General features: G+C 36.6%; 1 protein-coding gene across 1 annotated transcript; it reads left to right on the plus strand.

Moving 5' to 3' along the window:
• Positions 1-22,181: 22,181 nt before the first annotated feature.
• LOC149946523 (uncharacterized) lies at positions 22,182-22,778 on the plus strand. The gene has a single exon (XM_090170799.1). It carries the CDS (start codon positions 22,182-22,184, stop codon positions 22,776-22,778), a length of 597 nt encoding a protein of 198 aa, XP_090026925.1.
• The last annotated feature ends 2,360 nt before the right edge of the window (positions 22,779-25,138 follow it).

Consider the following 25,138-nt stretch of genomic DNA (forward strand, 5'->3'; position numbering starts at 1 on the left):
ACCCTTACATCAATATTCCTTTAGATTCTTAAGAAAAAAAAAGGGAAATTTTTTTAGAAATTCTTAAGGAAAAATCATGGGAATCCTTGGTAAATTGGCACCTTTTTCCCAAGATCGTTCTTAAGAGTTTCTTTGGAACAATTCCTTTAGGATTTCTTTGCACCAAATCCTTAAGGAGTTCTTAAGAACAAATTCGTAAGGAATTCTTAAGAATTTAAGGTCAAATTTTCTTTAGAATGTGAAGAATAATTTTTCTTTAGATTTTAAAGAATAACTTCTTAAGATTTCCAAAGAGTATTTCCTTTAGAGATAACTTGAACAGAAGCCTTTTATTTTATTTAAATTTGCTTATACTTAGTTCTTCCATTTACATTCATTTTTCTTGTACATTTTCTACCTTTTCTACTTCATTGTCAGAGATTCTAACACAAAATCGGTTTCTCCCATTTCTGGCTTATCAACACACTGAAGGAATTCCGTCTTGGCGAGGAAGAAGCAGCCGATATCAGTTAAATAATATACATCCAGGGTGCCCTATATGTCAGCAGTCCATTTCTTTCAGAGAATAAGGTGAACCGTCTACTGTTGGAGTCTCTGGCTGAAATTTTGACTTTTGATATAGTTCTTAACGTTAGATTTTCAATCGGAAACCCGAGCATAAACGTTGTCTGCTGTATAGCGACCGCCATGCAATAATAGGTGAATAACTTCATTATAAATTTCAATGGATGGCTGACATTTAGGGAGCCCTGGATGTATATTAGTTTAATGATATCGACAGCTTCTTCCGAGTAGAGGCGGAGTTCCTACACAGTGTTGATTAGCCTCAATTTGTGGTAACGGTCTGCGGTTCGAATGTCCGACTGAAATTTTAACTCTGAATATATTTCTTAACGTTAGAGCTTCAAATAGAGGCTCGAGCCTAAAAGCTGTCTGCTGTAAAGCGACCGTCATGCTATAGAAGGTGAATAACATTGCTGTAAAATTCAATGCACCGCTCGCGTGTGTAATGGTTAGCAACAGTGGGAAATTTTGAATGGTGGAATAAGTACCTTCACGACTGAATATATATCAAATTTCTAATGGAGTAATCCAGTTCTTTGGGTCAAAAATATATATTGGCTCTTTTAATTGGGCTCTTTTTCAATCAACCCTTTTAATTGGGTATTATAAACTACCAAGATATTTGAGTTAAATTAAAAATTTAACCTTAAAAATTGGGCTATTTTGAATATAACTCATTTTTGGGTTAATATTTCATTACCCAAAATTTTGGGTAATTTTAGATTGACCCACATTTGGGTAATACTTTTTGCCCAATTTAGGTATTTTATGGTTTGCCCAACTTCTTGGATAGGTGCAATAGTGACCATAGTTTTGGGTAAAATTTTACCAATTTTGGGTACCATTTGACCCAACCTTTTTAAGAGTGAAGGAAATATATGTTGGGGTTTTTTGAGGGAAAACTACAGAAAATATTCGTAGGAAAATATACTGTTGCGATTTCTTAAGAAAAACATCAAAGAATATTTCCAAAGAAATATACCTTACGAATTTCCAAGGGATAACTTCGGAAAATATTCGTAAGGAAATATACCTTACGAATTTCCAAGGGAAAACTTCGGTAAATATTCTTAAGGAAATATACCCTACGAATTTCCAAGGGAAAACGTCGGAAAATATTCGTAAGAAAATATACCTTACGAATTTCCAAGGGATAACTTCGGAAAATATTCGTAAGAAAATATACCCTACGAATTTCCAAGGAAAACGTCGGAAAATATTCGTAAGGAAATATATCCTACGAATTTCCAAGGGAAAACGTCGGAAAATATTCTTAAGAAAATATACCTTTCGAATTTCTAAGGCATAACTTCGGAAAATATTCGTAACGAAATATACCCTACGAATTTCTAAGGGAAAACGTCGGAAAATATTCGTAAGAAAATATACCTTACGAATTTCCAAGGAAAACGTCGGAAAATATTCGTAAGGAAATATACCTTAAAAATTTCCAAGGAAACGCTGTAGGGAAAAAATCTTAAGAGATTATCCTTTATAATAGTTAAAGAGTTTCTTAAGGCATCAATGGTAAAATGTCCGTTAAGGATTTAATCCCAACAACACCTTACAATTCCCAAGAATTTTCCGAACAATCCCTTAGAATGTTTTTGTAAGGGTAGACATCGGCGACAATAAAACGTCTGGCCATTATGTTTGGAGAATCCACTGAACAAACGACTTAGGTGGCGGATCAAGACGTAATGATTATTTTTACCGTTTGTTACCAAAAGTAAATCAATTTCCCTCTACTCGGTTACACGATTTTCACTCACATAACGTGGAAAATAACCCTTTTCGTACGCGAAAGTGTTAATTGATAGGTTATTCGCCTCTTCGAACTTTTTCAATTTATAAGCGTCAAGTTCAAAAGGAAACGTAATCCCGCACAAATCGAGTTCGTTTTCGTATCGTTTATAATGACAAATACGGTTAGGGTGGTTTTTAGCTGGATGTAGTTTGGCCAATATTGACCACAGGAAACATTTCTTGTCACTTGGGTCTTCAGGGTCAACATTTACTGTGGCACGTTTACTTTCAATTACAGGTGGAAAGGCAACGGGTAAGTTAACGGGTGGGTTTGCGGGTGAGTTAGTGGGTGGGTTAGCGGGTGGGTTAGTGGGTGGGTTAGGAGCGATGACTGCTTGTTGGTCAACAACGGCTGAACCAACTGCGATTGGTTGTTGGTGTTGGGCTTGAATATTATCCCAATGCTCACCATGAGCCACTCGTCTTCCGCTTGAGACTCTAATAGATGGTTTAAGGGGTCGTAGATTTCCGATTGTTGAATCACTTTGTCTTCTTGACCATCTATAGAAAAAAAATACTTTATGTAACAAATAATAAAATTTTCTTTAAGAAACTTACCATTTTTAACTCTTTTACGAGAAAAAGAGTCTGGAGATGAGACCCTTTTACAGGCGAGTTTGGTGGTGGTAATTCATGTGGTGCGTCTGAACGAGTGAATGAAGGGCTGGCAACGATACGAGGTGCCAAATCGGACCGTAAAAACGTCTCTAGCCTCGGGGGCGGCTCGAGCCGGGAAAACGTTTCAGGTCTCGAAGACGGTCCGGGTTGAAGAAACGTCATCGGCGGCGGTGGATGCGGAGAATTCGGTACCATAACGGGGACCGCCCCGTGATTAAAATTACGTTGATGACGATTTAAAATGTCACGTCTCGAAAATGACTTATCACATACGGAACATTTTAACCTGGTATTACCATGAACTGATATCATATGACGGTTGATTTTACCCTTTTCGGAGAAAACGGTTGAACAGATACTACACGAATACATCTTGAATATACTTTTTTCACCTCGTACAAGGCCTTTTTATACCCTTTTTAGACATGATGTGATTTGCAAACTTCACCCTCACCCCGCCTTTACGCGTTCACCACCAAGATTATCATTGGTTAAAAATGACGTATGCCTAAACGGTGTCCGAGAGGGTGGTGAATTCTATGTTTACCCCAAACACAATATTGAGCAATTTTTCCGTTGCATCTCTCTCTTTAACCTTATTGGCTAAAAGTGACGTATTCAAAATTTAGAGGTCCAGTTAGGATAATGGGTTTCTTCGGGACACTTTGGGACTCTCTATAGCTTTACACGTTCACCACCACTGATGTCTTATCTTTACTAGTTCTTCACCCAACGAAAGCGGGGACTGTCAATCAGGATTATAACCCTTCTTTTCGACGAGGGGGTAAAGGGATGAGTGTCAACCATTAATACACAAAAAGGCTGCTGCCTTTACACGTTCACCGCTCAACCGTGTAGCTTTGGCTGTTCACCACCTAAGTATTTACCCTTCATCATCACCCCTACCTTTGTCTGTTCACCACTTAAGTATTTACCACTGTACTCGCGGGCGGTGCGGGAGGGACGGGAGGGACTTCCACTGTATATGGCCCGGGACCCGCTCGAAAACCCTACTCTCGTCGAGTATCAAAAATCATTTTTCATTTATAGTCGAGTTATCTTCAAGTAGTTCCTTAACTTTGGCGAAGGACTGGGCTAAATGTTCAAGTCTTAGAAATGGGTGAAAGCGGGTTAGAGTACTCGGGCTCTAACAGCCATCTTTCAAAAGGAAATAAAGTCAGCTGGTGGTATGAGGGCTTGTAGAGAAATGATCTTACAAGTTCTTCGGCATAAATGTAAAGCTGTTCGTCAAATTGCTCGTGGTCAAATCTGCTAAACCCAATCATTTGGAAAATGTCCTATATCCAGTGAGCATATTATTATTCAAAAATTTAACTCTTACCTGAGCAACAAATTTGGTAGCAAATGTCTCCTGCATTCTGGTGAGATATAATTGCCCTTTCCAATCCTTTTCGATCATTGCGTTTGTTATTCTCAAATGTAAAATGTTACGTTACTTCTCGCAAAAGAATCAAATATGTGATATATATTAGTGGCTGGTAAAACAGATATATCTTTAGTACAATTAGAGGGCGTAGTTTCATCCAGATCCGATATTATACATTAAGTTCGGTAAAATGGTAAATTTTCCAATATTTGGTTTTCAAGAACAAAATCATTTTGAGATGAGGAGGACGCACGAAATGTTAGTTTTCTACTATTTTCATCTTTTGTTTGTTTAGCTTTTGGAACTAAAACGCGTTCTTTATCGATATTATTAATGCATTTAAACTTTGAATTTTTTTAGCTAACTCTATTGAAGTCATTAAGCCTTGGTCGCCCGATTGAATGTTTTCAACGTCATAGAAGTGAAGATAAGCACATTGTGAAAAACTAAATGAAAAGATACTTAAAACGGTTTTAAAATTCACAATTTATTTATTTAAAAATAAATAAATAAATAAATTGTGAATTTTAAAACCGTTTTAAGTCTCTTTTCATTCAACGTCATAGCTTAAAAGTGAGTTATTATAAACTTGTTTCTTACAGTTCGATTTAAAAGGTATATTTTTAGTTAAACAAATTTCTTTGAGTTCCGAAATTTTTAATTACCCATATACTGAATTAAGTTTTCATCGACTGTCTTTCACCATTTATTTTCCCGTAGACAAATAGTCTTGTCTGATAACTAGGCCCCCAACGCCGTATTGCGCAGGCGTGCATAAAATTACGAAAAGGGCTATTGGTATGCCAGTTGACACTTTTTGAAGGCCTTCACGTTTAGTCTTGGCATTTTAGTCTAACATATACGTTTTTGAGGGCATAGTGATGGAAAATATAATTTACAGTATTGACAATGATAAGGAAGATTTAATTTATAACTAGGAAATTTCAAATGAAGGCTTTTGAAAATATCAATTAGTAAATATGGTATGATGAATATTGCGTAAAAATTAGAATGATTTCCACAAGAAGTGTATTATGTAGGCCTTTTAGTACTGCAATATAATAGATCATATTAATGCAATGGTATTTTTCGAGGTCTACAATTTTCTAAAATAAGAAAAATTACCTCCCATATAAATTTGAAAGAGCTTTACTATGTCATGCTTCATTAAACATTTTGGTTTATCGGAGACATGTCCAACAATAACTTAATTATTATGAGTATGCTACAAAAATGCATAATTCACTCAATTAATAGAGCTCTATTTCTCACATATACAAAAAAAGCTTTTGCGCTCAAACCAAATTTTAAATATATACCAGCTGTTCAATTATCTTACCTGCCTATTACTGTACAGAGATTATCATGGTGCCAAACAAATTATACAGATATCCTCATATCATATTATCATTAAATTTTTCAATTTTGAAATATATCAACATAAATGAAAAAAAGCATTCATTTAAGAAGAGGCTTAAACAATTGGTTCTTAGGGACTAACTTCGCTTTACTCGTTTTATAGAAATGAATATCATAAATATTTTAACATATTGGTTTTAATTTTTACAGTATTGTTTTTAAAAATGATTGTTATCTTGTTTACACAACTTTGATGTTAAAAGATACAAGTTAAGGGCTTACAACTTACAAGTCATTTCGGACTTAGCCCAGCTACTTCTTCATGTTCCGAAACTTTTATACAAAATAAAACGTATTCGGTTTATGACTAAAATCGTGACTTTTATTTTGATTCTGATTGTGGTTCTAATTCTGAATATTGTGAGGTAGTTTGTGACAGAACTAATTCATATGCTAATACCAGAAGTATATAAATGAAACAAGAAGTTTAGTACTTAGTTTAATTTTAAGCCTTCCCCATGCATTCCATGCAATTTTTGAAGCAGGTGACGGTCAAAATAGAGGTCACCAATGAGGATAGCAATTAGAAAAATTAGTGTTCCGAGGTCAGTAAACACGTAATGGCGTCACCCGATACGAATTTTCACGCTTTCCGGGTTATAAACATGTATTAATTTTAAAAGTCGTGTTACTTAATTTTAAAACCGATTTATATTTTAAAGGTTTTTATTGTCATGGTGTTTTAATTTGAATTGAATTTAACCCGGTATTTAGTGTTTTTTCGAAGTAATCCCAATGTCAAGGTCTCAGCCTTGGTGGTACCGTGGTATTTTAAAACCGGTTGAAACTAGTTTTTAGTTATCATGAAAATAACGTTATAATAAATTCTGTCATTAAATTTTGGTAAATAGGTACAATTTTATCGAGTTATTAATTTTTTTACCAAAGAAATGTTTATGGTGTTTCAACAAGTTCTGCTGCCTAAAACAAATACATCTGCTAGTGTATTACCTAGAACTTTACTAGTGCAATATTTCGTCTGTATCTAGAATATTCTAAATGTAATTTTTAACTAATAGACATAGTCGATAAATCAAAATGTCAATCGAAAAAACCGACTATCGTTTAAGGAAATTATTCAGGCTAAACAAACATCCACCATTTTTGATGTTAAGAAACCGAACCGCCAGGCAAAGAAAAGATAGCAGTGTTGTCAGACTCAGTTTATTTTGTTTCAATCTTCCGAATGTAGCCAGATTTCGTTTACTCAACAAATGTGCCGGTAGAAAATAAATATTAGGTGAGTACTATCGACTTGGACTATTGCGAGTAAAATTAATATTCCTCTATGATCTGGAAAGTATGGTCCAGGAGAATGACACTGCCCTTAGTGACACCACTGTCAGACCCAGAACAGACTCAGCATGGCGTTGACACTTAATTATATACGTTCCAGACAATGGTGCAACCAATTAATTTCACAACTTTGTAGGACGCCAATATTATGCATTTTGTGGAGTTCTTCTAGCGATGAAAGATTAGTAGGAAATCTCAAGAGTTACGCCTTTGTTATATTTGTAAGTATACATGGCGTTTCAGAGAAATCTGGCACACATTTTCTGCCTCGTTCTTTGGGTAACAAGGATTGAAAAAGGTCTTAAGAAACGTTTTACTGAATTAAACCGTATCCGAGTAACTGGCCTTCAAAAATCAGACTCCAAAACGTCGAAAAACGCAGTTTCTACTATACCTACTAGATACATAAGGACTTACTATTCGTCTATGAACAAAGCATAGTGATAATGTTATTATTGACACTAAACAAAAAAGTTAAAAGGTCAAAATAATTAATTACACCTATGTTTCAATAATTCCTCGTGCTGTGAAGCAGATCTCGGGCCAAGTAACATTATTGCACACAGAGGAAAAACGCTGTTTTTTTAACAGCAAGGTAGTGGCGTTCGTAGATGCCAGTAAAGTGCTGTTTTTATAACAGTGAATCGACATTGTTAAAATAACAGAGGAAATTACAGTTTATTTTTAAACAACCTCGCTGTTTTTGCAACAGCATTTTGGTAGATTTTTAACATCAAATGCAGTATAATAAACGGTTGCATATATTGTTCGAATGGTGTTTGCTACTGTTTGGTTAACTGTCGATTACTATTTTTTTTTGTAAACACCACGCTGTTTTTGCAACAACATTTTGGTAGATTTTTAACATCAACAACAGTATAATAAACGGTTGCATATATTGTTCGAATGGTGTTTGCTACTGTTTTGTTAACTGTCGATTACTGTTTTTTTTGTAACCACCACGCTGCTTTTGCAACAACATTTTGTTAGATTTTTAACATCAACAACAGTATAATAAACGGTTGCATATATTGTTCCAATGATGTTTGCTGCTGTTTGGTTAACTGTCGATTACTGTTTTTTTTAAATAACTCGCTGTTGTTGCAACAGCTTTTTGGTGCATTTTTAACATCAAATTCAGAATAATAAACGGTTGCATACAGAGGTGGGCATTTTACGAATATTTTTCTATTCGAATATTTCCTTCGCCCAGTGAAGTTTACAATTCCGCCATATGAAACCTTCTTATTCTGAAAGAAGAATAGGACTCTACCTTTCGAAACCACGGAAACCTTCCTTGCGCGAAGAAAACTATAACTCAGTGAACGAAACTTCGTCTTTACTACGCGAAACTGTTTTATATTCTTCCAATGAACATGGTCTTCGTTTGAAGGTTTTTACGGAGTTTTACAAAAGCGTTTCTTCGCAAGAAGATATACATATGCTGATAGGCTAAAAAAAAGATATTATGACGATTACAAGTAAACATTCGAAATAGTTTTGCTATCTAGAGTGAAGGTTACTCGGGCGATAAATTGTTGAAGGTTGATATTGATAAGAAAATATGTTTATTTACTTTTCAGTACTATTTTTTAAATAAACGAAAGGTGTTGATAAAATTTCATTATTTTTAATACAGTTTTCTAGTCAACTTTCCATTGAAGTTTTTCACTGGACAATAAAGATTAAACTTCAACTGCAAAACGTATCATCCGTACTGAGAAAAAAATTAATCTTTCAAAAAAGCTGAATTAGAGTTCAAGCAGTCGTAGCTTCAGCCAAGCTCATCATTGTTTCTAGCAGTGGCGTAGACGTATAGTCCTTTTTTAGAAAAAAAAAGTTATTTGTTACGAGAGTATTAACAAAGGAATCGTCCCCGGACTTACCTATTAACGTTGTCACCATTGTTATAAATTTAGAACATACTTGCTAGTTCGGGAGTTTGTGTTAGAAAAAACGGATTCTGTCGCTTCGAGTGTCGAAAAGAAAACTAAAGTTAACGAAGCGAACCCAACCGTTTTTGACACTGAATTTTCAAAACAATTACACAGGTCCCCTCTCCCGGGCAAGCATAATCTTAGGGAGATTGCACAGGTCTAATAATCAGCTAGGCTAATACCCAAGGCTAGGCCTAAGTCATCAAGCGACTTTTGAAGCCATTAATTCAGGTGGCCGGGTTACAACGCGTAGGAGGGTGGTGGAAAGCCCTACATGCCACGCGAGCCAACAGCTCCCTACACTAACTATTACCGTTAACCTCAACAAGGTCCCCTCTCCCGGGTAAGCGTGATCTCCTGGGAAATTGCACACGTTTCTCCCCCTTTCAAATGAAATTTAAAAGGCCCGCTTATCTCCAAGACCACTCTCGCTGTTTTGCCGTACACTCCTTTTTACACACAATCCTAAGGATTTGTGTGTATTAGTCTCACGTACAGTGTAGCCGTTGCCGATGCCGCCGATGCCGCCGTGTCACGCATACCTCTTCAACGGTTAGGGCTAGAAGAGTCAATGATATCTCGTTCGAATGTACAAACATCGGCATTGATAGCCTTTCATAAAGTTTTCAAATCGGAGCCCAAGAAGTTGGGCATTTGCCCAATTTACTATTTTCGGTGATTTCCTTTATGTGGTAGATATTTTCATTAAAATTAAGTCCGATAACGTTAAAAAAATATTATTGGATAGGTTAGGATTCACTTGAAATACAACTTCGGTTATATCAGTAAATATTAAATTTAAGTATAGTTTTCGGTGTTATTTACCGGACCCCAATGTTCGTGGTTTTATATTTCCGCCTGAAAGTCGACATAACGTTGCTTAATTTAAGTCCGATTTTCATGAAAGTTATATTTTTGAATAGCTGTGGTTTACACTTAACCTAGAATTGCAAATACGTTCCTTAAATTTAATTCTAAGTAAGGTTTTTTGGGCAGCGTATACGGACCCCCGCAATTTCCAACATTGTAAATCCGCGTGTTTATAGAGGTCTACGCGCCCGTTTCCCTCTGGCGTTTTTCAAGGCGCTTTCAACATATGAGCAGAAGTAACAATTAAGTATGACACTGATCGGCCTAGTCTTCGGCGTATGACCAGAAGTAACAAATAAGTGTGATCAAAAGAAACTAATAAATGTGATCAGAAGTAACTAATAAGTTACTAGAAAAAATAAGTGTGATCAGAAGTAACTAATAAGTTACTAGAAGAAATAAGTGTGACACTCAACGGCTGACTAGTAGTAACAAATAAGTGTTATCAGAAGTAAAAAATAAAAGTGACACTGATCGAAGAAATTTTCGATGCTTTCAAAGTATGACTAGTAGTAACAAATAAGTGTAAATATGTTTATATGTGTGACCGTGGATATATTTTGGTTGCGATACCGGCGTTGCAGGTTGCTGTGAATAGCTCAAACAAACTTAACACATTAGAAGGATTGTGTGTATTCCGACCGTCGTACGTCTTGTTTTAACTGGATTCTTAGATAAACAGGAGAAAAGCGCAATATTAATCTACCTATCGATAAAATGGCAATTGGACAGAGGTGGATTGGCCACAAGGGAAAGTAGGCCCATGGAGCCCAGTGCACCCTGGTACATGTAGGTCCAAATCCATTTGCGCCGTGACGACATTTTTCTTAAAGTAAGTATATTACAAAGTGCCGTGTTTTTGGTGGATTAACGAATTTAGCCTTTATGCCACCAATCTTAACTTGACAATTTTAGATTTTTCGCAAGTTAATTTAAAACCCAGTCATCACGGTTTCGATTCTCTTCATACTCCCTTAAGGCATGAGCCAATAAAAGCAAGACATGACTCTCTTATAACTACACGGACAATAAGATAAACAGATGAGCTGGTAGTGCCACCCAACGGTAAAACTTAAAAAATAAGGAAAACGTCAGACCTGAAACAAGTCACGTGAGTTCTTTTTGAATGGCTTCGGGAAACGTGAGACCAAGGCTTCATTACCGAATTGTCTTTTGTAAATTATAATAATTAAAAAACATTATTACAATGTAAATACCCTATTTTATGCGGACACCTAATATTTTGTATTAGTTCAGGTATTTGTTTTAAAATTAAGAATTAAAACCCCAACCATATTCTCGTCAAACAGTATCAATGTTGTAAGTCGGAAAATTTTCCGGAAAATTACCGATACCCTTTTTCCGGAAAATTTTCCTTTTTTTTCTACAAAAAAAAAATTTCCCATTGTCACTCGAAAATCTGCCTCAACATGGGCCAATAAATGATAAATCCAGGACATGACTGCTGTACCTTCCCACGAACTAAATCAGCCGGCCAGCCGAATGAACAAGCGGCTTCCCGGGAAACTTGTGGAGGGGAAGGAAAGGGGGATAAAAATACATTTTAGGGGCAAATTACGCCGGTTTCATGAGCGCCATCTAGCGTTAGATAAATCGGATTTTTGCACGCTAATATCTAAAAATTCGACATTTGAAAAAAAACGACGAAAGTAAACTGAATTTGACGGGAGCGTGTTTTGACTTAGTTTATTTAATAATTTCAAAGACTTGTTCGCGCTTTAAAATGGTTTCAAAAAAGCACTGCATTTTCCCGAAATGTAATAGTGATAATCGCTACTTACATAAACCGCATATGCTTGGAGTAGATTTTGTTGCTTTTCCTAAGCCTAAGCAGAAGCCCGTCCAATGTAAAGAGTGGGTTACCTGGTTATCAAAGTTTAAACGTGGCTTTACAGTTAAGAACGTGAATTATGATACCTTTTATCAAGAGTTTCAAAAGTGTATTGGCGAAACATTCTAAAAAAAGGGTATTCAATATAGCTTTATATGAACAACAATTTATATTTAAGTTAAATTAGTACTTACTTCAATTATTTTCTATAATCCCACGCGCGCGTTTAATAGGAACAATAAAACCGTTAAATTTTTTCCCTGCCCGCCGAAAATTCTTCGCTCCCCCCCCCCCCCCCCCCGGAATTTCTTCTCAGGTGGTCTTTAAAAATAAGCCCCTGATATGACCTTGGAGTAGATAAACATGGAGAGGAAATTAAAACTATAATAATTCATAAAATTGAATTCAAGCAGTAAACTGTTATTGTAGTCGAGTTTGTATACGAGCAGACGATAAGTATACGTTTTTTCGAATATAGGTGTCGCCGAAACGTAGGACCCTACCACAACTGCTAGGAATTATGGTAGTCCTTTGGTAGTAATGATGGGGGACGACACTCAACGTTAGAGATACGGAATTTTCCCCTCCATGTTTATCTACTCCAAGATATGACGTAGTTCGGCTATTGCGCTTTTTCTTTCCACCAGATGGCGATACTTTGGGTATTAGAGCTAGTGTCCGCGTTTTGGGAGAAAAGTCATGTCCTGTACAAAGAATTTAGACCCCAGGAATGGAACCTGCAGCTCCACCTAGTATAATTTGCTTGTCCCTAGCCTCCAAAGGCAAACCTAGGTTGACAGGCTTATTTCCGGTTCTATTGATTCGCCTAGCCGGAAGCTCTCCCGTCAACTCGAAACCGAGACATTAACGGTTTTTCTTTCCATTCCTGGGGTCTAAATTCTTTGTCCTGTATTTATCATTTATTGGCCCATGGCCTCAACAACCCCTTGATGCCCCGTCCAAAATTTTCCTCTGTACTCTCGAGCCACGCTTAAGTTTGTGCGAATAGTGCTTCTTTTAGGAATTTGGCAAATACCAAATACGTCGGTTTTTGGGAACAATCTGTCGGATCGAATTTCGAAAATCACTAAATAATTTGACCAAATAGGGCGACGTTTAAAAATTGGATCCAAATTAATTTTTTTATCAAATTATTCTATCAAATACAAAATTTCCGCTTTAAAACAAAGAAAGCCTTAAAGGTAATGCACCCTTTATTTATTATTAAAATTAATATATTTTCTTCTTTCTTGTCACCCTCATGAACAAAATAATATAATAATACAATAATAAGAATACAATTTCAAAAAAAGATAGTACATAATCACCCCTCCCAAAATGGTTTCTTCCACTCTACAGTGGCCGCGTTCAGTAACAGCAACGGTTGAACCGTTGAATGCACCTTCGTTACAGAACGATTTTGTCCACTTCCGGTTTTGACGTCACGTTTGTAGAATAAGCAATCCATAGAGCCGGTTATTTTGTTGATCAACGGAATCCGGACGTCACAGTCACAGTACGCGGGAAGGCTAACTGCGAACGACACAGCGGACGACACATCGGACGACATTTCCCTTTGGAGTTACTGTCTTTATTATTACAATACGCGCAAAACACCATCTACTCCCGGATTTGTGAATTTTCGATTCTAGAAGACGCTACACACAAGAAGTGGCTAGAAAACTTTAGCACCGCAGCGCTATCTAAAACTATTTCGGTCGCGAATTTACAAACGTCAAGATAATTTTAAAATTTAAATTTTGTTTGCTTCGTCAGAATCGTCATTCGCCACTAGTGACTCGGGTTTGTGTAGTGTATTGAATAGCGCTTTGGTGTGCCCTGAGGCTTAAATGCCCAGCTGACAGGTGCCATTCGATGGCTCCTGGTAGTGTCGATAATCGAACATTTAAAAACCAAATCCAAATTAATACATAAATTATCCAAAGGTTATTGCTAGAGAATCGATTTATTCCAGGTTCCTAGCCAGGATTTGGTTTCGGGAGGGGCGCACATTGAAAAAAGTAAAACAAAACATAAAAAAAATTGTATATAGAACCATAGGTTTCGGTGAGGCACGTGCCCCCTGTGCCCTCCCCTGGCTACGCCACTGATTTCATCCACCCTAGAATCTTAGGTCAAATAGAAGAATTAATTAGCAGTAGATCCACCTTCTATCAGGGTGTAAGTTACCTACTGGTGGAGGCGTAGCCAGAATTTGGCTATGGAGGGGGAACACAATTGAAAAGAAAAATTTAGTAAAATATTTGTTGGATTACGCCACTGCCTATACTCGACTTCTGTTGTTAACTATAAATCTTGTGCCAGTTACTTTTCTGTAATTGAAAGTGTTTATCTATTCGCTTTAGCTAATTTACGAAAGTTATTAATAAACCCGAGAGGAAACTATAAGTAGCATAATGCCTGAGTAAAATGCTTCCGTTTTCACTTGATGCTAGTTATTTAACGATGGTTTGTCTCACCAATCACAACATAAATCATTTATGTGGCTAAACACTAAAAACGGCTCATAATTGTTTGTTGTCTTTGAAACTGCCAGTTAACAATGCACTGAACTAATTTTCATTGTATTCCAATTAACATAAACATGGCAGCTGTCAGCACTTTAGTAAGCATCGGCTCAATGATGTCAGCAACGGTCCCACTGAACCATAAGCGGCCGTTCAATAGATTTCAAGAAATCACAATGGTCCACAAAACCAGTTTCAGGGGTGGGCTAAGGACATTAGTTCCGCAACTGCCTGCGATAATGGATAAACTTATTTGAATTTACAAAATATCAGTATCAATGTAGAGCAAGTAACGAGAAACCTATAGCTATCGTGTTCAATGCATTAAAAATAATAAAGCTGGCGTGACAGTACGGGTTATTCTTAATTAATGTGTACATCAGAAACGTCAATGAAACCCGAGGACTATCAGATTTGTCACTCCAGCGGCTCAAAAATGTCACCCATCTAATACGATAAAATCATAAGGGGTCAATTGTAAACGAACCATGTTTATTACGTTTTCCATCAAGTCCTGTAATGTCTCATTAAAATCTTACCGACGAAAAATATAGAGATTTTTAGGAAGTTTCGTGAATTTATTTCGATTCTATTGAAAATTTAAACGTTACAAGACTGAAAAAATGACCTGGTTGTGCTATTTGAAACTTTATTTATTTATATACCACGCCAAATATAATGACGATAAATAACAAATTATATTTATTTATAAAAATATGTCCACCAACAGACTCATAGTCTCTTTAAATACGGTAACTTTAAAAAACATTGCCTCACCAGGCAGTGGCGCTTTAATTGACATCCAGGGTCTTCGGCTTGAGCTTCAAAAGGGTCCTTAAAAGTTAGACTTTCCTTTCTACAATCCTCTCAGGCACTCGTCTTTAAGCAAGTTCCTGGATCTTTAGTTTTAAACCTTATAATTTTTGCGCTTAAAACATGTGTAAATAGTTTAAAAAAAATTATTTATGGCCTCACGAATTTTAATCACGTTAATACTTGCATACATTTTTCACACTATTGCGATGTCGCTAGAATCAAATAAGTATAAAGATAGTACGAATTTTAGTTTGAAGAATGAATGTTGCTATAGAAAGAACTAAAGCTTTATACTTCGAAGCTTTCACATAACTCATTCACTAAAAATTTCTTCGTTCGACGGTTTTCGAAGCACCTTTGCGTAATTTTTTAACGATTGAAGATATTTCAGACCATTTCGGTTAAAAATTAGTATGAAACATTTTTTACTACCATCTATAAAACCGAATGGTGTTCAGGAAAATGTTTGATTCACAACTTAATTTTTTTGAGGGATGATATTTTTAACTTTGAAATGTTGGAACGAATAAACTAGATACGTTTTATTGTTTTAAAACTTTCAACTTGTGAAGGCTACTCGACTTTTTTGTAGGAATTCGATTACTTCGCGAAAAAAGTCTAGTGAAGGTAAATTGTTTCTTCAAAGGCAGTCCGTGAAGCGAAAGTGCCCAACTCTGGTTGCATATATTGTTCGAATGGTGTTTGCTACTGTTTGGTTAACTGTCGATTACTATTTTTTTTTGTAAACACCACGCTGTTTTTGCAACAACATTTTGGTAGATTTTTAACATCAACAACAGTATAATAAACGGTTGCATATATTGTTCGAATGGTGTTTGCTACTGTTTGGTTAACTGTCGATTACTGTTTTTTTTTGTAACCACCACGCTGCTTTTGCAACAACATTTTGTTAGATTTTTAACATCAACAACAGTATAATAAACGGTTGCATATATTGTTCCAATGATGTTTGCTGCTGTTTGGTTAACTGTCGATTACAGTTTTTTTTTAAATTCATCGCTGTTGTTACAACTGCTTTTTGGTACATTTGTAACATCAAATGCCGTATAATAAACGGTTGAATATACTGTTCCTATGGTGTTTGCTGCTGTCTGGTTAACTGTCGGTTACTGTTTTGTTTTCTAAATACCTTGCTGTTTTTATAACAGCTTTATGCTGTATTTTAACATCACCTGCAGTTCAATAAACCGTTGCATATACTGTTTCAATGGTGTATACTATTCTAATGGTGTTAGCTGGTGTTTAGTTAACTGTCAATTACTGTTTTTTTAAATACTGATAGCTTCATTATTTACAATGCTCACTTTTTCTTGGAGCTGTTTGCTGTTTTAAGAACAGTAGTTTGTTACTATTGTAACTAATTAGGAAATGTTTATTGCACGTTGTCTGCTGTTTTCAAAACAGTTTTGTTGCTCATTTAACGATAACTACCGTTCTTAAAACTGTTGAATGCAAATTTGTTACTACTGACCATTACAGTAAGCTGCTTTTAAATAGTTATATTATAAATAAGAAAAATCTAGCGTTTTTAAAAATTAAAAAATAAAAACAGAACAGTCATTTTGAAATTTTATTAGATTTTCTTACAAAAATTTAGTCATCTTCTAAATTTCTGGAAATTAGAATAAAGTATATTAGTGATTTTATCAGATAATTATGACATGTTTATGATTAACACACTTTTCATTGGTTGAGTCGTAGTTTCCTATTATTGTTATTAGAGAAAGACCTTTGGGTTTGTTGGAGGTGGCTTTAATTTAATTTATTTATTTGAAATAAAAGAATATGGCTACGAAGCTAGTTATAGCTTGTGTGTAGCCTTACAGGAAACATTCTGTGACCATAGGGTACCAGAAAGATATATACAAAAGTATATTTACATACAAATAGTGAACCCAAAAGTTGTGACACTAAGACGGAGATAACAATGAGCGCGTGACACAGTCAAGGGCACTTGGGGGCAGCACGAAACGCAAGGTACCAACGGCGGACATTTGTCTTGACACGTGGCTTAAAAATCTTAGCGCGATGGCCCAGTGTCTTTACTCTTGTGGAGAGTAGAGAACTGGAAGAGAGTTGAGGCGGTTAGCGCAGATTCACCAGACCACATGCTCCAGATTTGCACAACGTCGTTAATTGCGTGGCGAAGTAGCGGGGCATCAAGGCCAAGGCGCGTATCCCGTTCGTCTGGCGGTAGAGTGGCAAGACCTTTAGTTAATTTGGTGAAGCGATTACGCGCCTTCGTTAGTCGAGTTTGGTCGCCTAGCAGCGGCGGGAGGCATAGTTAATTTGCTCAAGCACGAAGGAGTTGTATAGCGTGCGGATAAGCTTCGGGGAGCGAAAGAAAAACGTTCTACGTGTCAGGCCTTTGATTGAATTAAGTTTTTTGACAACACATGTTGTGTGGTTACTAAATGTTAAGGAGGGATCTATCCATAATCCCAAATCGCGAATGGGAGCGTCAGGGTTAAGAAGGGGGGAGCCATCTACGCGATAACGCTCGCGGGGGTTGTTGGTGCCCAGATGGTTGACACCACTTTTCTTGACGTTAAATGACATTCCGTGATTATCCGCCCATGCTGAAACAGCGGCCAGGTCTTTCTTTAGCTGGGCTCATTCCAAATCAGTCACTACCGCATATTTTAAAATCTTAATTTAAATATATTAACAACATGCAATTGTGAGAAGTTTATAACACTTCCCAAAAATACTGTTTACAATTAAAGCATAACTTTACCTCTGAAGGAATTCCAATGTGCATTTGCACTCTTCCGGGTACTCTATGTTCATCGTGTAATACCAAGTCTATCGTAGCAACACCTTATTTACGTCCGAAAGTAGATAACGAGAGCCCCTATGAACCACGGCGATCGGTTTTAAACGTCTCTTCCAGTTTCCAAACTAGAATTTCTCATCTCTCCGACCTAAGCCGAGAGCCCGACACAGCAGTCTGACAGTGTCCCGTGAACAAAGTTCAATGCTAGACTAGCGCGGTTTTTCCCCGCCTGCACTCGATGTCAACTTCCCGAAAGCTTTATCTCGAAAACGAAACTACAAATAACGCCGTAGGCCTATGACGCACCCTGTAAAATATTTCCAAGGTTTAAAAGATAGCTATCCAACGGCAAAAGTAAAAAAAAAAATAATTTAAGTTGTCACTGCATCACTGATGTTCCGGGTGGTACATTTGTACTTTTTTAAAACATTTTAGATTTTGAATACGTATTTAGTACATTTTGTAAATTTATTATAGAAAAGTAAAATTTTTGATACGTATTAAGTACATTTTTAGGAAACTTTGGACAGTTTTTTCATTCAAACCACACCAACACTGTAATACTTGGTTATAAAGCACGAACTCGTCGGTCTCTTGAAGCCTAGTCTAAGCTATCTGTTTAATTAGTGCTGATTTTTCTATCATTCCGCGCAGTAAGGTTCGCTGTTAGGTAAATCTGCATCGCTATTTATTCCTATTAACGTTTCGCGCCACCTAGTAGTGATTTTTGGAACCTGTGGAAATCTATAGGGGCAACTAAAAATTTAAATACATAAATATCATGCGGTTATTTAATAAATCTTGTGCCGAATATTGAAACATCACGCCAAGATTTAATAAATATCGCGCTGACATTTTAAATGCTAGGTGTTTTTATGAGAAATGTTATAGTTACAGTAATTTTTTACTAACCAATAAAGCTCGTGAATTATCTGAAATAGTTTTTAAATCGCGCTCTTTTATTTTATCGTATGTCTATTTTATTGAGGCAACGTTATATTTAGTTTGAAGTAACGTGCTGTTGCTTTGGCTGCAAGGTACTGTTTCGCTTGAAGCTCAATTTGAGGCAAAGTACTGTTTCGCTTGAAGCTCAATTTGAGGCAAAGTACTGTTTCGCTTGAAGCTCAATTTGAGGCAAAGTACTGTTTCGCTTGAAGCTCAATTTGAGGCAAAGTACTGTTTCGCTTGAAGCTCAATTTGAGGCAAAGTACTGTTTCGTTTGAGGCAACGTACTGTTTCGTTTGAGGCTCAATTTGAGGCAACGTACTGTCAGAGATCCTAGCAGTTATAGAGATGCGAAACTCCGCCGAAAACCTGACAAAAAAATGCAAGCATCAGCGCCGCCCTTCGGCCGGAAGGAAGCGCCCGTTTCAAGCCGAGAGACGCAAAAATTGTAAACAACGGTAACAATCCTAGGATCTCTGCGATTACTCCCCACGTACAGGCGTCGCTGCGATCGGCAAAAATTTGAAAAAAAAAAACTGGTTTGCTTAGGGTATAGGGAGTTTCGCCTCTCTATATCTGCCAGGATCTCTGGTACTGTTTTGTTTAAGGCAACATACTGTTTCGTTTAAGGCAACGTTTGGTGTATCTTGTAGCAATTTACTGTTCCAAAGGGAGTAGTGTAATGTTTATTTTTATACCATTATATTGTTATTTTCCTAAAAGGTTACTGTTATTATTACACCAACTATTTTTTCTCTCAAAAAACACTAACACATTGTGAATTTAACTGCAAGTTGCAATAAAGTATCGCAAACCACAAACTATTGTGTTTTGAGAACCCATAACTTTTAAATTAACAATATGAAGAAGTACTTTTGAGTGCTACATACTGTGATTGCATAAAACAGCATAATGTTGTATAAAATACTGTTAATGTTGTATATTTTCCAAAACAGCAGCATGCTTTTATTTAAACCGTAGTATTTACTATTGTTTTGACAGTAAGGGATGAGTGTGTGTGAAATGACCTTTGGAGTCACGATACGGCAAGAGACGATAATTATCTGGCCCAAGTCGTGAACCGTGGGGTAAGGCGTTTGATATACGTGATCCAAGATAAAACCCCGCAGGAAGGAGTCGGGCCATCTCTTGAGAAAGAGATACATCTGATACTACCAGCTTATGTAAAAAATTCGGATATCTGCGAGAAGTGTTCAGGAGTCAGTTGTAAAAGTAAAATCTTTGTTCCATATCCCCATCATACAGTTCTTGATGCAGGGTGGTTCAGAAATCATGGAGGTGGTGATGGTGGTCAAGAGCTCTCCAGAAATAACCCCTTGACAATCCCAAATCGTTGCTAGCGGTCCTGACGCTTGCTCGATGGTAAGCAGCAAAATATGCCAGATCGATGACTTCCATGTTGATCGGAACCTCGGATTGACATGATTAGGTCTGCTAATGGGACAGCGCCTAATTCTTAACAATTGACTAATTCTAGTAGCATCACGATTGCCGTCACCGAGAAATAACTCTAGCATAAACGCTGGCTATCCCAAACAATAACGAGTCATTCCTAACTTAATAGAACAACTTGTCAGAATGTTTTTAAAAACCAAAGACTTGACTTTAAATATTAAATTAAAAAAACTTTTAACTTTTTGAACTTCGCCAAAAAACCGGTTTTGTTGTATTAGGTCTTAAATGTCCAATGGTTTGATCGTATAAACAAATAATTTTTTGGTACACGTATACCTTAATTTTGAAATGGCTAGGCAGAAGTTATTTTAGGTAGTACCAACTTGTTTCTGTTCATATTGTAAATTCTTAGTGAAAATTGACCTTTTTCGATGGAAGAGAGTTTATTTGTAGGTTCGAGAGTACGCTCTACAACTTTCTCATTGTCACGTTTCGTCTGATGCCGGTCGGCGAAAAAACTATTTTTCGAAAACTACGAAATTTATACCGATTTTTCTGAAATTTACGATTTAAAACGTTCCTTGTCAATAAATATACTCTGAAAATTTCTGAACTCCAAATAAAGTGGTTTTTGAGAATATTTTCCCTGGCCGATCAGCCTGAGACACCCAGTACACATATATATAGTGATTGTAACGGGTGGGACATCATTTAGTCCGCTCGTCCATCTGATTAATCAGGGCGAGATATGTGTAACGGCCACACCAACGGGGGATACGTTCCGGCCACCCGTTGGGGGATCGGTGTTCGTCCTCAAACGGCCATCCACAAACTCTGCCTCCCAGACACTTGGGATTACACATCTTTCCATGAGTTTTAAACGAAATCGGGCATTTGCAACATAGTAAATAAATAAATAAATAAATAAATAAATCGTCTGCTCGATGGATTTAGACGAAGAATCGAGACTAGTGGCGTAGTCCGCTAATCCGGAGCGTCTGGGAGGCAAAGAATGTGGATGACCTTGTGAGGACGACCACCAATCCCCGTCCCTATGCCCCCGTTGCCATGGCCAGAAAACACAAATCTCAACCCTGAATAATAGTTCTTTCTATAAATTCGAGAGGGTTGAAAGGGGAAAGGAAAGCATGCTTCTGGCGCGTCACGGGTGAGGTCATTGTGACGTTTTTAGAATTTTCCGTCTGCTTATTTTCTTATCGAGTTTCCGGTCTCACAATTTTATATTATAGCATTCAACTTCGGAACTCAGAAACAAAGTTAATTTATAATTTTTTCCTCGATTTTGTCTTATACAGGTTAGTAACATGTGTTTTTATCAAAATTCAATCGAGGCTTAGATATCATTGTAATTTTAACCCTGATATCTAAGCCTCTAAGTCTATACTATTATTTATTATAAGTAGACTGATACTAAAGAAGTTAGTCATTCATAATGGATGTTTATTATATTCCCTAGATCCAAAGTAAAATTTCTATAAGTTTTATACTTAATTAAGCTTCCTTTCTAGGAACAAACGATAATAATGGTAGGGTGACGATGTTGTGTTCCTAGTTGTTTAAGTTCAACTATCAGAAACCCAGGTCTGTCTTTCAATACTTTTCCGAAATGAAGCACTTCGAACTAAATGGATTGATGCTATAAATTTAAATACTCAAGAAGTTAAAGTATCTGAGAGAAGACCGTGGTGTACACCAGTGTCGTGAAAGCCTTTAGGCCAGAAACTTTAAAGACCATCTTTTCACGGTATTGTGTAGGCTGAAAGTAGGTCTTCTTGAAGAAGATTTGTCATATCGCTTCCATGTTTCAGTGTCAACGGTGTCTAACATTTGTATAACATTTTTCGATTTATTGTACCAAAGACTAGCGAGGTTGCAGATTTGGCCTTCTCTGGCTTTAGTAGATGAGTACATGCCCCAAGAGCTCAAGGAGAAATACCATAAAACTCGCGTTGTGGTGGATGCTTCGGAATTATTTATCGAAAAACCAAATGACTTCAGAACCCAAAGCGATACACTGTCTTCGTATAAGACTCATAACACTGCCAAAGGGCTTATAGGCATTACGCCAAATGGCTTCATAAGTTTGGTTTCGGATTTGGTGCCTGGGCGGATGTCAGATAGAGAACTTACAGAACGAAGTGGTTTACTAAATTTACTAGAGAGGGGAGACAGTATAATGAGCGATAGAGGATTCGTGATTGAAGAGCTGTTAAAAGATAAAGGAGTTGCACTGAACATGCCCCCCTTTTTGTGTAACAAAGCGCAACTTCCCTATGAAGAAGAAATGGCAACAAGAGAAATAACTAGTGTACGGATTCACGTCGAAAGAGTCATCAGAATAATTAAAAAATATCACCTATTAAGTACCATTTTTCCCAACACAATGCATGCTCAACTTAATAAGGTGTGGAAAATTTGTGTCTATCTTGTCAACTTTTGTAACGAGCCCCTACTTGACGTAAAAAAGGAAAACAATGATGTTACCCTCAAAAATAACGTTCAATAGTATACTTTTATAAAATTTTATTTAATACAGTGAAAATTTTTTTTTTGTAAATTTGATTTTAAAATCATTAAATCAGGTACATTTGTATATTAAATGAGATCCATTAACTATCACTTCTTAGGTTTTCAAGGTACTAAAGTCCATGGTCAACATAAAATGAAAGAAGTTTAGGGACCATTTTCTGATAAAACAAATTTGAATCAAAAGTGATTATCTCACAGTTGCCCTTGGATTTGAAAATAATGGTTATGATTTCGATTTAGAATAATCTTACCATTTTCATCAATTTGTAAAAAATTAGCTGACGGTTCTTTATTTGTAAGAGCTTGTTCAATACTGAAACCCAACTCATGGCATTTCGCTAAGGTTTTTATTTCCAAAAGTCCAAACCCCACTCCATCTAGAAAGACTAAACGATCGGGAGATGCCCCAAGCATGGGAAAGGAAGGATTGACACATAGGCCAACAGAATATGTGGCAACGTTAGGGTGGATAGATTTATATTTTCGAGCCGCAACAGATTCATTTTTTAAACCAGCTGGGACGTATTTATTTTTAGATAAATCAGTGCGCTGAAATAATGATTTCAACAGAACTTCATTTGCTTCCTTCTTTCTCTTGACAATTTGACAAAAATTTAGAAGCGGTGATCCTTTCTTTGCGCTCTGACATCCATAGTGAACAGTTTGACTGTTCCCGAGTCTCAAGTTCTAATATTATTGCATTTTCTAAAGATAATTTCACCATGTCTGGTGTTTTATCCAAAGCTCGTGCAATCAGAGTATTGAGAGTTTCATTTTCAGGTACTTCAAGTAGGCCTTTAGGGAGAGGTATTTGTGGCACCATAGGAACTTCAAATGTAGGAGTTTTTTCTTGGGTAGGTAGATTCACTGCAACAGCTGGGTTGAAATTATTTTCTTCTTGAATTCGAGACATAAATGATAGTTTGTTTTGCCCTCTAAATCTTCCAGTTACCAAACTTTCAATACGCAAAGCCATTGTACGATTATCTTCAATGAGTTCATTTTCATCTAATTGTTTTAAACTGGAGTAAGTTTTTGGGCTTTTAGATCTCTCTTTCAAGGCTTGACTAGACTTTCCAGGAGTATGTCTAATGAATTCTAGTTCACTAAATGATTTCTCATGGAGACTTCCTTGTGTTGTAGGTGCACTCCAGGTTCGGGCTTTTTGAGTGCAGGCTTGATCATCCGGAATGAATACTTTCCCATCCCTTTTACAATCTAATATAAACCACAAAACTGCACCTACATGTTTACAAGCTCCTCCGGCTCCAGCTTTACAGCCACACCAAGCTGATTCTACAAAACCAGATTCCGTACTTAATTTAATTGCTACATTGTACTTGGAATGCAGAGTGAAAGAGCAGGCTTCTACTTTGCTTTTGATGTATATGCTGGTCGGAGGAGTTTCAATAGTACTGGTCGGTGGAGTGCAAGTAGTGCTTGAACTTAGTAGATTTGAAGTCGTAGAGCCAGTACTCAAGAAAATATCTGATACTTTACTAGCTTTAAACATTCTATATCCTAGAGTAAGATGCTTTTTGGCTTTAGAATTCCGATGATGTTTTGTAATAGAATTTTCCTTAAATATTTTTGGCACAACTTTAAGCTGTTTAGTCCAGCCTCCAATAGGTAATGGAAGCTTGTTGTTGATTGCTTTGTCTTTAGCGAATTTCTTCTTCTGACTAATGATATTAAAAATAACCGTATTAAAATCTACTTTTAATTATATAGATTAATAAAAGCTTACTTTGAAGTTGATGAGTCCATTTCACCAGTAATAGAGAAATAACTAGCCTTTACTAGATCATCTAAATAAATCATCCTTCACTCAACTTTGTTGTACGTACTAAAAAACTATTTGATAATTACGAACCTTGATAACTATGTGACGTCAGAGTAAAGGTCTTTCCTATATATATATAAATGTTACAAATTGTAAATACATTAGATTTCAGTGACATGTAATAAACTATCATTGCTCTAAATAAGTGTGCTGTGTATAAACATGCTTCACGGTGTCAGACGTTTAACCCAGCTCTATGGATTCTCTATGCTATGAAGTGAAGCCACCCTGCTCTGTCCTTACCGCCTCTTCAACTACTTGTTCCTGATATGGTTTCTGCTTTTCGTGGGCCCGAACATTTTGACCTGGGAAGCATTAATCCCGCCGCGGCATGGGCCGCTTATAAAGACAACTTTCAGATTTTTGCTACGGCTTCGAAACTTTTAAATGAAACCGCAAGTATTCAAGTTGCTACATTTTTGTATACTCTAGGCCCTGCCGGTCGGCGCATATATGATAATCTGGTCATTCCTCTTCCTGCTGATCGACAAGAC

This window comes from Leiobunum rupestre, chromosome 4, assembly GCF_980474605.1.
Source record: "Leiobunum rupestre chromosome 4, qqLeiRupe1.1.hap1, whole genome shotgun sequence".
NCBI lineage: Eukaryota > Metazoa > Arthropoda > Arachnida > Opiliones > Sclerosomatidae > Leiobunum > Leiobunum rupestre.

Excerpts from the sequence above, each read along its gene's own strand:
- LOC149946523 (XM_090170799.1), top strand. The coding sequence starts at position 22,182 with ATGCCCCAAGAGCTCAAGGAGAAATACCATAAAACTCGCGTTGTGGTG.